General features: G+C 40.1%; 1 protein-coding gene across 1 annotated transcript; it reads left to right on the forward strand.

Annotated features, from left to right (window-relative positions):
• The first annotated feature begins 253 nt into the window (after nt 1-253).
• csdc2a (cold shock domain containing C2, RNA binding a) lies at nt 254-7,091 on the forward strand. The gene is made up of 4 exons (XM_005721807.1): nt 254-421; nt 2,993-3,351; nt 3,490-3,612; nt 4,937-7,091. Exons 2-4 carry the CDS (start codon nt 3,164-3,166, stop codon nt 5,097-5,099), a joined length of 474 nt encoding a protein of 157 aa, XP_005721864.1. The 5' UTR covers nt 254-421; nt 2,993-3,163; the 3' UTR covers nt 5,100-7,091.
• Nucleotides 7,092-13,049: the final 5,958 nt, after the last annotated feature.

Here is a 13,049-nt window from a genome sequence, read left to right on the forward strand (position 1 = left end):
GTGTCTTATTATTAAAACAAAGCTGACATGACTTTTAATTTTCAAGGACACTCAAGCACAGGCCTGTGACTCATATAAAACCATCTGTCTCACACTATTAAAGCACCAGAGACTGCTAAAACATTAAAAAACACGCTTCCCTCCGCGCAGAGAACAAAGAGTGGGGTGTAGGATAGGGAAGCCGTTGTTTTCACCACCAACCCCCCCACCTCCTGCACCCCCGCCCCATCTCTGCTGCCTCCTTTTCATTTGCTGCTGCTTTTTTTCTCTCCTCCTCCCATCCCACCCGTGTGCGCCGCGTCCATACCAAGATCCACTGACTTATCCGCCACATGTCCCCGCAGATTCAACTTCATAATTGTCTTACGCCACATTAAAGGACGGGGACGTGTTGACCTGACAGCTGATCGGCGCTTTTACAGTAAGTAATCGTTGGATCGATCTGGCTGATGGAGTGATTTACGCATCCAGCCCTCCTCTTCTCTGCGTCCGGCCGACGGCGGCGGTTTCTGGCAGTGTTGTGTTTAAATCTCTGCTTTCTAACCCAGAGCTAACATTTACTATAGTCTTCTTCTTCTTTTGTTCTTCCTCTGCGTGTTAGTGTATGTTAGGTGTGGGGTTTTTCTCGCCGTTAGTGGAGCCTTCTTGTCTCAGGCTGCCACTGTGTGAGAATGTTCTGGAAACAAGCCGCCTGAAGGGCGCTTATTTGCTGCTGAATTATTCAGACTCCTCAGACACACAAATGATACCATAAAATCATTTGGGCGGTTTGTCTCTTTGAAAGGATGATGTAAAGTTTAAAGACAGGCTCTGTGTATGTGTGTGTGTGTGTGTGTGTGTGGGGGGGGGAGCTGACGTGTGTCCCATACTGATGCAGAGGACCACAGACGGCCACAGTTTCACAGGCAGGGAGGTGCTTTCTTTTTGGCCTTTTGTCTGTCTCCTCGGAGCTTTTGTAGCCCCCTTCCTTCCTCTAGATCAGCCTTCACCCCTCCTGGTTAAAATGTTTGCTCTGACGGTGCAGACTCATTAGACAAATCCATTTTAGTGGCCTACTCTCAGCCTAATATATGGGCCAATGACAGAGGAAGCTGTGCCTGTCAAGTTTCTGAATTATTCAGGCTACATTTTTGTGCTTTGTCATCCATCAGTCATGCCATCAGTCCTGTCCTCTGTGCCGCCGTGATGACAGATGCGTGTGTTCGTCACCATCACTGCATCAGCTCTGTCTATCCAACAGGATCCCCAGCAGAGCCCTCGCTCAGCAGCCATTTGCAGTGTTTTTCTTTAGAAAGTCAGAGATCAGAAGCACTGCTGTGAGGATGCTGTGGACTTGAAATCCTTTAATATTCACAGAAACCAGCACGAACCTTTAGAGCTACTCTTAGGCACAATTTGGCTTTTTCAAATCATCTTTAAAGCTCGTTTGGTGATTAAATTTCTAATATAACCATTTCATATTTCACTACATATATTGTCTATTTCACAATTACTTGGTCGGGGCTTACCAACCAGTGACATGGTGTCATGTCATCAGCATCTAAGAGGATGGAAGCCTTGCTGAGGTTTCAGCGAACCATATATTAAACAGAGGTAATTAGTTGCCTCAGGTGTGGGAGTACTGTCACTTCTTTTGTCCTCCACTTGTTCAATTTTCTCCCTTTTTACATAGATGTTGATATATGCCAAGACTTTCACCCCAGTACTGCAAAAGTACTATTTTATGCTTGTGAGCAATAGTTCTTGAGGATTTCTGAAGGTCTTTCAAAAGTTTTCCTTGGACTTTGAACCAGTGTCGTATCTACATATAACAGGCAACTTAGGAAATACCATTTTAAATGAAATAAGAGCTTTGACTGTCTTTCAGGAAACCTGGAGAACTATTCCTGAAGCTGCCTCGGAGAGTTCAGAGTGTGAAGAATAAAGATGGTCTCAAAAATCCCAGCAACATAAGCTCCTCCTGTAGCTTCTATTGATATTTCTGAAACTTGTATTCATTGTAATACAGCAGCCCAGTTGTTAACCTCTGCCTCAGGATCCTGTGGTCTAGTTCAAAGATGGCGTCAATCCCACTACACATGACTATATTTAGACTGAGAGTAAGAAACAGAAAGGGTGATATTGGATGGAGCCTGTGGTATTCAGTCTGGCACACATGCGTCTCATCAGTCTTTGTCAAACATTCAGCCTGCAAGCCTCAGTGATTCACTGGGAGGTGCTTGCTGATGGTCCCAGTAACACACCCGCCCGCATCTGCGTTTGTTTGATAAACCAGGTTTTAGCGTTAGCCGTTTAACCTCTGTTGAGCCGTTTGTTTCATGAGCTTGCTAATATGGCATTCATCATCTAGTGGCTCTGAAACGAAGCAGCTCGTTGTTTGAATGCAGACCAATCCTGTAATGGATGTCAGTCTGGAAGAGTGCGGCACTTTAATCTAATAATATGTGATGAGGTGGCCTTCCAGGAGAGCTTTGATATTTACATCATAATGGGACCTTTAGGCTTTATTGGTTTAAGAGGTGATGTTTGTTTTCCATAGCCTGAAGGAATACTAAGCCTTTCCAGTTTATCAAACAATTTTAGAGTCACTGAGTTTGGAGATGCTATACAACAATACATGTATGCTAATGTTTATGCATTTTCTAAATTCTTATTGGGGTCATGATGTTTGTAGTGCAACAATGTGAGTAAAGGAAAGCTTTAAAGAACACATTGCAGTTTCATTAAAGTTAAGAAAAACAGACTCCAGGCACATAATGACACTATATAAATTAAACTGAGCTGTATTTGTAGCAACACTAGCCAAAACAACTGAAAATGTGTCCATTTATCAGTATTTTTTACAAAATTTTTATTACAAAAAAAGCATTGTGCGTATTTGGACATACTGGGTTTCTCTGTTGGTTGTGACTTTTATTCCTCACCTTTGTGCCGATGACAAAGCCGTATTCTCTTTCTGGCATTAACCCTTTGTCTTGTTCCTTCACTTTAGGGTTTGCTCCACTCCTTCACCTGTAAGAGCTCTCCTCTGAAAAGCCTCCTCTCCCTCACCAACGCTTGTGCCATGCAGGAGGTGTGAACCCTCCTCCTTCTCTTTCTTTGCAAACCGCTGGAGGAAACCCAAAAAGAGAGCAAAAGAAAACCCAGACTCTAACAAGTCACGATGTCAGACCCTGACCCCTCTTTGCCGACAGTCCCCCCACTGCCCCTCACTTCTCCGCGCACTCCCTTGCAGCTCTCCTTTCCCTTCCTGAGGGAGGGCAGCCGGGTTTGGGAGAAGGAGAGGAAACCACCACAGCCCGGAGAGCTGCCTAGCCCACTGCCTACTAAACGCACTCGCACATACTCAGCGTGAGTACAAATAGCGCTATTGGTGCTCTCTCTCTGTTTAGTTTTTTTTTGACTAATGCTTTTGTAAAATAATTATGCTGTTTATTTAAAATGCACTGTCTCCTTTTCCTCTTTGCTTCTATCTCTCTTCCTCTACAGGACAGTGCGAGCTAAATCAGGTCCTGTATTTAAAGGGGTGTGTAAAAACTTCTCCAGGTCTCAGGGTCATGGATTCATACGGCCTTCCCACGGAGGAGAAGACATCTTTGTCCACATCTCTGAGTGAGTGGCCGCACTGAAATGTCCTGGTATCAAAGTTTTCTTTGGACTCACAGTGCAGTCTATTTAACATGCACAGATCAGCAGCAAGTAAATGTGGGTTACACAGAAACTACTAAAACTTTACAGTATTTATTTTTTGACTGTGTAATTTCTCTCTTTTTTTATTTATGTATTTTTTTAATGATTGGAGTCAGCTGTGAAGTAGATGGCAATTGTACACTGTATATAAAAGATGGACATAGCCTCTGGGATTGAAAATGGTTTAAGCCTGCATTCTTTCTAACAGCCAGCAGAGGGAGACTTCTCCGGCTGTAAAAGCACATCTGACTGTAAATAAGATGTTAACCTAACTCATTTAATTTATGACCTAATAAACACTTTTCTCATAAGTTTATATTCATAATTGCCACCTTCAGGACTTATTTGGTAAAGCCATACATTCCTTTTTTAAATAAATTATGTTCCCTATTAGCGTAAACAAGATAATAAAGTAGACGTAGCTATGTGCACCAGAAGTAGAGCCCCAGAAATGTACGATTTTTAAGACAGACATTTGGTGAATTAAATAATCTGATATTCCGATATTGGGTTTTTTTTTCGTTCAGACTCACAAAACAGAAACAGAATTCGCTAACATTTGTTATATGTTGTTATTTACTTATTTACACTCTGCCCATCTCTACTCAGATCAGGAAATTGTAGAGTGGCCTCTAGTGGACAAACTATACAACATCACATTAGCACTCACTTAAGGGTTTATCTTTTGTCTCTTTTTCACTTTTTATTCTTCATAACAAAAGGTGTAATAAATTATTTTTCTTCATAATAAATTAATTTTTCTCTGTAAACACTGATACAAGTAGATCAAGACTGGCCAGCATCAACTTATAATATCTAACTGCCATTAAATCAATCAGGCTCTAACCTTAAATACTTGGTTCAAGGGTCAATAATGACAAGTAAGTTAGTCTGAATTTGAACATTTAACATCTCATATTCACGTTTATATTAACAGCAGTTGGAATCCCATGATCATCTTTTATATACAGTCTATATAGCACAGGTAGAGTCCTCCAGGTTTGGTGGAGATCAGTGGTAGAGAAATTTGAATGAAATCTGATCATTGTTTGTTAATCTACCAGAAATATTTCTAAAACTCAATTCTCATTGGCTGTTGTGCATGAACGTAGCAGCTTGGTCGGCGTGAAAACAAGTCCACAGATCTTGATTTTAGTTGCTTGATTTAAAGAAAGCACTCTGCAAAAATGTGAAAAAATGCTTTGTTTTTACTTTTTCTTTTATATTGTCTCTGTTTCCTGAACAGCATTGAGGGAGAGTACGTGCCTATGGAAGGAGACGAGGTTACGTACAAAGTGTGCCCCATCCCTCCCAAGAACCAGAAGATTCAGGCTGTCGACGTGGTGATCACCCACCTGAATCCAGGCTCAAAGCATGAGACCTGGTCAGGTCAGATCATCAGCTCCTAGACCAGGGATTTAAGTCTCAGATCTGCAAAGGCGAAGAGGGGTTTAGACTTAATTTCAGATTTTATGTTTTGGTAAGGGAAACGGTAGGATCAGGTCTGGGGCAGAGGGATCCGAGCTCGGTGTGCGGTGGGCAAACACTGGCCTGAGGTGATAGTGGTACAGAAAGTGAACTTCTAGATATAAAAGTTAGGGTTGGGAGTTAAGCTTTGAATGTATGTGTTTGAATGTTTTTATTTGGAGGCCATGATTTGATCATTTGTGTTTGAATATTTCTGTTGGGGGGGTTAAAGGGGTTCAGGGTTTGGTGCTAGCAATTTTACTTTGGGCTAGGGAACATATTTAAGTTGGGAAATAAGTGGTTGTAAAGGAAGTGTCTTTAATGAGTTGGATAAAAATGTACTAGGGGCCGAAATGCATTTTGAGCTAATGAAACAGTTCAACCATACAGACTCGCACTCTGAGTCTTTGGGAGCAGCTCAGAGGACGTATGTGTGTACTTCCAATTTTACATATTCACACTGTGTGCCACCACTGCCAAGGTTCATTAAAAAAGTCACACTGAAACATTCATTTTAGCCATAATGTCTATGTTTACAACCGCAGAGGAGGACGAAGAAGAAAGATTCAAAGGAAAAAACACTTAAAAAATGCCAAGATTTTCCAGGTTGTTTACTTTTCCCAAATGGGAGCTATGAGTATACTTTCACTAGTAACTTTTCCATATTTGCAATTCGCTCTTAATGCGTTTCGGCCTCAAGTGCTGTGAGAAGTTTCACGTGTTAGGAAGATGTTTCCTTCTAAACATTGTAGCGCTACAGTATTTTTTCTATTTGCAAGTGTAGAAATCCAGTATTATTGTAGCCAGCTCCTATGACGGTCTAAAGTTTTTGTGGTAGACAGTGGGCATGTGGGCCTGCTGCTGAAAAAACAGGCCAGAGGGTTTGGGGTTGGTGGAGGAAATGGTCAGAGGGTGAAGGAACGGGCAGAGGATGGAGTGATCATCTGTAGTTGTGCTCGAGCACAGATGCAGCTAGTTTCAATGTGGGTGTTATAAAGCACGTGTAAGGAGGATGATTGAGATTAATGTCAGCAGTTCTCACTTTGTGGGTCATCAGGTGACGTCAATGATCTTAAAGAAATAGTTTAACACTTTGGGAAACAGTTATTTGCCTTACAGATTATAGGACTGATTTCTCCTTCAGGTCAGGGTTTCCTACTCTCACGTTTCTGGCGTGTGACAAATGCTTTAACCTTCAGTCTCATGCTGCTGGAATGAATCTTATTTGAAATATAGAAAACACAAAAAAGCAAGCTTCTGAGTTTCTCTTTTATAGAAAAAAAAAAGTTTAAACTAAGCTTTCCGCACACAATACAAACTCTAAACATCAGGCTTTTTCCACTGTTTAGAACCAACACTGATCCAGAAACAGTGGAGAGTGCAAAAGATTGTTAATAATGTGCTTATGTTTACAAAGGCTTGCCAGCAAATGTAGCCTAATCTGTGCACAGGAATCTTTTTAGGACTCTTTGTCAAACTATATCAAATACTTGCATCCTTATCGGGCACAGGATCACCTGCAGCTGTGTTCCACAAAGTGAGAGAGTGGTTTCAGCTTCATTACAGCTAATAATAGCTTCAGACAGTGCGGTACTGAAAATGGACCATTAGAGCCTAACAGTGAATCACCAGTTAAACCATTTATTACATAGCTATTCTCAGACTGAGTCCTATGCTTCATTAAAAGTCTGGATTTCTGCTCAAATTCAGTGACCATTGTTAGCAGTAATAAGTGAAGTGATGTTTACTTTACCATGACCTCTAATCATTAAACTAAAAGAACGTGATAGCAGTTAGCCTAACAGCAATGAAAATATATTTTCCACATTATATTTTCTACTTTAGCTGATAATTTATGTGTGATAAATATGAAAATATAGCAAGCAGCCACAGCATAGTCTAGCATAGCTTAAGACCAGAAAAAGGGACAAGAGCTGGCATTTTTTTCAATTATCCTAAAACTTTAGGCTAAGCTAACCAGCTGCTACCTGATTATATAAACTTAGCACAAAACGTAAAAACATTTCTGTTTGATTATTGTTTCTTTATTGTAACAATGCTTCTTGACAATAAATCTCATACCAGCGGAAAGTCTGCTTATTTCCCCTTATATGGTACCACATTTATAAGGACAATGCTTTTGTGGGTTGAGCAGCAGAGTGAGTATGTGGCTTGCGCCCATGTAACATTTGCCAAATCTTCTCTGCCAATACCAAACAGTTTATTCTGCTATTGACTTTTGCTTGGTGTTGTATGTTGGATTGGATGATTGAAGTCTGAAGAAAAAAGACATATTAACAATTTAGTAGCATGTGGATGAACCGAACACAGGAAACTCAACTCTGCTGCTCAACCCATAAATGTACAAATGTAGTGTCATTAAAAGGGAAATAAACAGGACTTCTAAGTGTTTAAGATTTTTTGCATTGTCACAACAAAGAAATAATCAACCAAACACAAATTTCCTTACATTTTGTGCTGAGTTTATGTATATGTATGTATGTACGGAGCCGTGCTGATCTTTTTATGGAGCTCTCAGCATGTGAGTAGAAAAGCAAATTTCAGTAAATGTTGAACTATTTCTTGAAATCATTCTCTCAAGGCCTCCTGGAGGGTCAAGCTGAGGAGAATGTGTTGATTTTTTTGTTAAATTTAGATGGCAGGTTGAGCATTTGAGAATTTACTGTAGAAAATCTCATATGTCACGGCAAATGACTGTAGAAAAAAACAAAACAAAAGAGCAGCAAATTTATTTATTGACCTATTTATTTTCGTTTGTAACTAGGAGAACATCAGGCGTTTGGTAATTAAAAGCTGCATTTTCAAGTACTTGTGCAAAACTAAGCTTGTTTGAAAAACACTGCACACCTCACTCTTATGATACTACCCTGTCAAGATCCCTTTGCTACGGTCTATGTCGTTAACGAGAGGGAAAAAAACCCTTTTCTTAACACAAGTTTCTAATTTCTATGTAATCTTTGTCTAATTTTTAATATAACTGTGTGGCGTTCGAAATGACAAGCAAGTTTTGTTTGTTTTGGAAGTCAGCATGTTCTCTACGGTTTGTCGTAATCTTCATGTAGAATGTGTTAATTCATCATGCAGTAACACAGTCGGAGCCTTCACAGAGGTATCGTCAGATATCCTATGCATCTTTGATTCTTCTTCGTTTAATCATTATTTATTTATTGGGGGGGTTTTTTGGGCCGCAAGTGTGACTTAACATCATTGTAGCACACTACATCTGTGTAGTTTCTTTACTGTGGGAGAAAAGAGTTTGTGTTGGCGAGCACTTTTATTTTTGTCAAATCACTGTGACACCTGTCTTTTGTTGTTAAGAAAAAATTTCAATAAAACTTACAATGGTATTCACAAAAGTTGTTGTTATTGTGAGTTCCTCCATCCCTTACTGGTGCTGCTTCATAGCAGCACCAGTGAGTTGGTAGGTATTCTGAGAGCCGTCTTACTTTGACAGGGTTTTTGTTTTTTTTCTTTTGCTGTGAATCTTGGGAAATATTTTAATGCATTTGTGTTGTGCTTGTTTTATGTCCATATCCTGCCCATTAGAGGGCGTCCCAGCAGAAATAATCTCCTGGTTCATTACATAGCTGTGTGCGGTAGATGTAAGTAAGTAAGTATAAATTATTTATACATCACATTTCACAGATAAAAATCACAAAGTGCTTCACAATAAAACCAGAAATACAAATAAAATAACATAAAACAGTGGGAAAAAAAGTTAAAAGCTTGTTTGTATAGAAATGTCTTCAGCTGCTTTTTAAAGGAGTCAATGGAGTCTAGACAGTGTAAAGACAACGGCAGGGAGTTCCACAGCCTAGGTGCCAGTGCCTGAAAAGCCCGATCCCCACGTGTTTTGAACCTAGTACGTGGGACCAACAGTAGCCTCTGACCTGACGACCTAAGTGCTTAGGATGAAGCATGAGGTTTCAACAGGTCAGAGATATACTGGGGAGCTTCACCGTGCAGAGCTCTAAAAATTACAACTAAAATTTTAAAATGAACCCTAAAATTTACTGGCAACCAATGAAGAGAAGCCAAAACTCTTGTTTGTTCCGGTTATAAGTCTTGCCGCGGCATTCTGTACAGTCTGAAGGCGATTCAGAGCTGATTTGTTGAGACAAGTAAAACGACCATTACAATAATCCAAACGAGAAGAGATAAAAGCATGAATAATCATCTCAAGTTCTGCCTTTGACACCAGTAGTCTGAGTTTAGAAATGTTTCTTAGATGATAAAAACTGTTTCTCAAGAGACACTGGACTGTCAAATATAACGCCTAAGTTTCTGAGGCTCGACTGAAATGAAGGGTCTAAAGGACTGAGAGCAGGAGCTATAATCAAAGTTTCTGTTTTTATCTGCATTTAACTGGAGAAAATTATCATTTAGATCATGGGGGCGATCGTGGCTTACGAGTTGGCAGTTCGTCTTGTAATCGGAAGGTTGCCGGTTCGAGCCCCAGCTCGTTCGTTGTGTCCTTGGGCAAGACACTTCACCTACTGCCTACTGGTGATGGCCAAAGGGGCCTATGGTGCGATATGGCAGCTTCGCTCCTGTCAGTCTGCCCCAGGGCAGCTGTGGCTACACCTGTAGCCTCCATCAGTGTGTGAATGTGAGCGTGAATGAATAGTGGAATTGTAAAGCGCTTTGAGGTTCTCGAAAAGCACTATATAAATGCAATCCAAACTGGTTTGATTTCTGACACAATTATTTATAAAACTGAGATGTTTTGAAAGAACAGTATAACTGAATGTCATCAGCATAGAGATGATAAGAAATATTATTGTAACGTCTGATAATTTGGCCTAGAGGGAGTATATGCAGCAAAAAGAGAATCAGACCTAAAACAGATCCTTGAGGTACCCCAGAAGGCAGAACTGATGTTTCAGACAACACATGATTCATACAGACAGTAAAAGATCTCTCAGATAGATACGACATAAACCATTTTAAAACAACACCAGTAATCCTGAACAAGTCCTTCAGCCTATTTATCATGATGCTGTGATCAACAGTATCAAAAGCAGAGGTGAGATCCAAAATAACCAGAACGGTGTCTGCTGCCATCAGAATGTCACTAGACACTTTAAGTAAAGCGATTTCAGTGGAGTGCAATTTGCGGAAAACAGACTGGAAAATGTCCAGAAAGTGAAAGTCAAGGAGCAAAAAAGAAAGTAAGTGGGTTGAAACGTCACACAAACCCCAAAAATGGGAAAAACAGGAGATATTGGATCTCAAACAGACAGCAGACTTCTATTTACCACGATCGGTCACTTTCAACTGCTCGTTACTGCAAATATGTAATTGGGCAATCACGTGGGAGCAGTGATTAGTGCCTTTGAGCATGTAGATATGGTCAATATAAGCTGCTGACCCAGCAAAATGAGGAAGAAGGTGATTTCAGTGACTCTGAATGTGGCTTGTTCTTTGTCCCAGACGTGCTGGACAGACGACCAGCATTTGCAGCATTTATAGAGTAGAGTCTGAAAAAGAGAAAACATGAGCAGCAGTTCTCTGGCTGAAAATACCTTGTTGATGTGGCTAGAGGAGAATAGCCAGAGTGCTACAGATGGGCTACAGCTGCTGAAGAACGCTCCTGTCACCTAAGGATAGGAAACCGAGTCCACAATTTCACTGACACTGGACAACAGAAGAGAGACAAAATCTTCTCTGGACATTTTCAAAATTTAGTATAAACAACATGACAACATAGATCCACCTTGTCTTGTATCAGTGGTTCATGCTGGTGGTATTTTCTTGGCAAAGCTTGGGGCCCTTAGTACCAGCTGAGCATCATTTTACTGTTATAACATTGCATTAAAAGCTAATCTGAAGTTTTCATAGTTCCACATTACTGAGGTGGCTGTTATTTAATTAGTGGGTTTCATCAGTATCACAAATGCTTCCATAAAATATAATAAAGTCATAAAATAGAAATGCGCAAGGACAAGAACACAACACAAGTGCAATACTTGACTACATGCACCAAGTCAGAGTTGATTACTGATCAAGCAACACCACAGAGATAACCTGTAATTAGTTATCGATGCTTTTGGGCTTCCATCTTAATCAACAATGACAAGAAAGTTCATCTGTTAGACAACAACAGGGAGGGAGAAACGATGAGAAACAAAGTTGTGAGACATCTAAAACACATACTACACTGGGTAAGTTAGCAGCTCTTTCATAGTCAGCATTAGCGCAGTGTAGAACATGTGAAAAGCATCTGTGAATACGCCCAGTAAATATACAGTAGTACTTTGGGATGAAGCTGAAAGCGAGTGAAGCAGAAGATGCTCCAGTTATAAAGAAAAATCAGTAAAATTGATTTTTAAAAAATGTAGGCAGGAAATGAGCAGCAGAAAGAAGAGGACTTTGGTCAGATTCATAAGTACTATGTTTGTTTAGTTCAAATGTGATGTTTACACTGAACTGTCTTTAAATCCTGAACACTGCAGCCACATGTCATCCAGCAGAGAGCGGTTTTATGGGAATTCAGCAGCGCCACATGTGATTACTGTGATTAGGGCCAAACAGCAGATCAGAACATGAATCATGAGCTGTGAAATCAACAACCAAACAAAATCAGTGAAGATGCCTGGATGTAAAACAGGAACTGTTTCAATGAAATTAAAAATAAAATTAACTTTGTCAATGATCCCAGAATTTTCCTCAGCTGCTTACAGCTTGTAGTTGTGGAGAAAACCTAAGTGTAAAAGAATAACATAGTTATTGCATCGCTAATCATTAGTTTATTAGTATATTATTACCATTATCAAACGTTACTGCCAAGGTCAGGTTGCACTAATGTTTATGTTGAAAGGAAGTAAAAAGGTGGGTTTTTTGTTCACATGCTGATCGTTTTGACTGTGCGTGTTACTGTGGAGCTGCTCAGACCATTAAACATGAGAGTTAACTGACTGTGTGTATTTATGTTAATTAAGGTGAAGAGGTAGTGCTAACTGAGAGAGGGGACTCTCAGTTTATAGTTGTCACCGGTGAACTGAATCATCAGCGTATGTGTGGTTTCACAGCCAAGCCATCTTATCTGGTATTGGTTTTATGGCCTGAACAACCTTTGATCTTCTCTTTTTTCCCCCCTTTCTTTGCCGTCCTTTCCAGACAGGAGTGAATCAGACGTCTATAAGCTGTGCGTTTGGCTCTGTCTGTGGCACGTAGGCCAGTACAGCTATGCCAAAAGAGTTAAAAGACCACAGAAGACTGCTAAAGTGGACGATTACAGAAATATTACCTCGATTAAGAAAAAACCCTTCAAAAAAAGTCTGTCAAATATAAAGCCAAGGGCAGAACTGGGCTGGCAAAGACTCCAATCTGGCTCAACTGGAGAGCTTTAGAAGATGAAGGAAGAATAAATATTGGACTACATTTTTATAAGTTTTATAGCTTTAACTTTACTGATAAAAGTGTCCCATGTGGCCATTGACGCCTTATTCTTTGCTTAAATTAAGATATCTCAAGGATTAATCTTTTTTTTTCTGGGCCGTTTTCCTTTTTGCCAATTGAACTGTATTTCTGCACAAAACAATTTCATGGTACGATTCTCCATTAAATTAAATTTGTGAGTGTAAGACTATCAACAAACTTACAACCAAGCCATGCTCTGCGTGTTTGCTTTAAGCTTTAATTTATGCAGGCCATGACACAGCGCTGACAAGGTTATATGGCCTGCGTCTGTGTCTTTAAAGGTTGTATATTAACATGGTGACATAGAAAGAACAGGTGAGTAGCGCTTAGAGGAAAGTTGAAAGAGGAGAAGACTTTCGCACAGGATTTATTTTTTCTTCAAAGCCTTGGTGGATCAGCTTTAATCAAGGCGATCATAAGTTAAGAGTTTTCCGAGTGTTTTGGTGACT

Source organism: Pundamilia nyererei, unplaced genomic scaffold (genome assembly GCF_000239375.1).
Source record: "Pundamilia nyererei isolate P.nyererei 1_Seehausen unplaced genomic scaffold, PunNye1.0 scaffold00005, whole genome shotgun sequence".
NCBI lineage: Eukaryota > Metazoa > Chordata > Actinopteri > Cichliformes > Cichlidae > Pundamilia > Pundamilia nyererei.

Excerpts from the sequence above, each read along its gene's own strand:
- csdc2a (XM_005721807.1), top strand. The coding sequence starts at position 3,164 with ATGTCAGACCCTGACCCCTCTTTGCCGACAGTCCCCCCACTGCCCCTC. Across the intron at positions 3,352-3,489 it reads CGCACTCGCACATACTCAGC|GACAGTGCGAGCTAAATCAG; the intron begins GTGAGTACAAAT and ends CTTCCTCTACAG. Across the intron at positions 3,613-4,936 it reads ATCTTTGTCCACATCTCTGA|CATTGAGGGAGAGTACGTGC; the intron begins GTGAGTGGCCGC and ends TTTCCTGAACAG.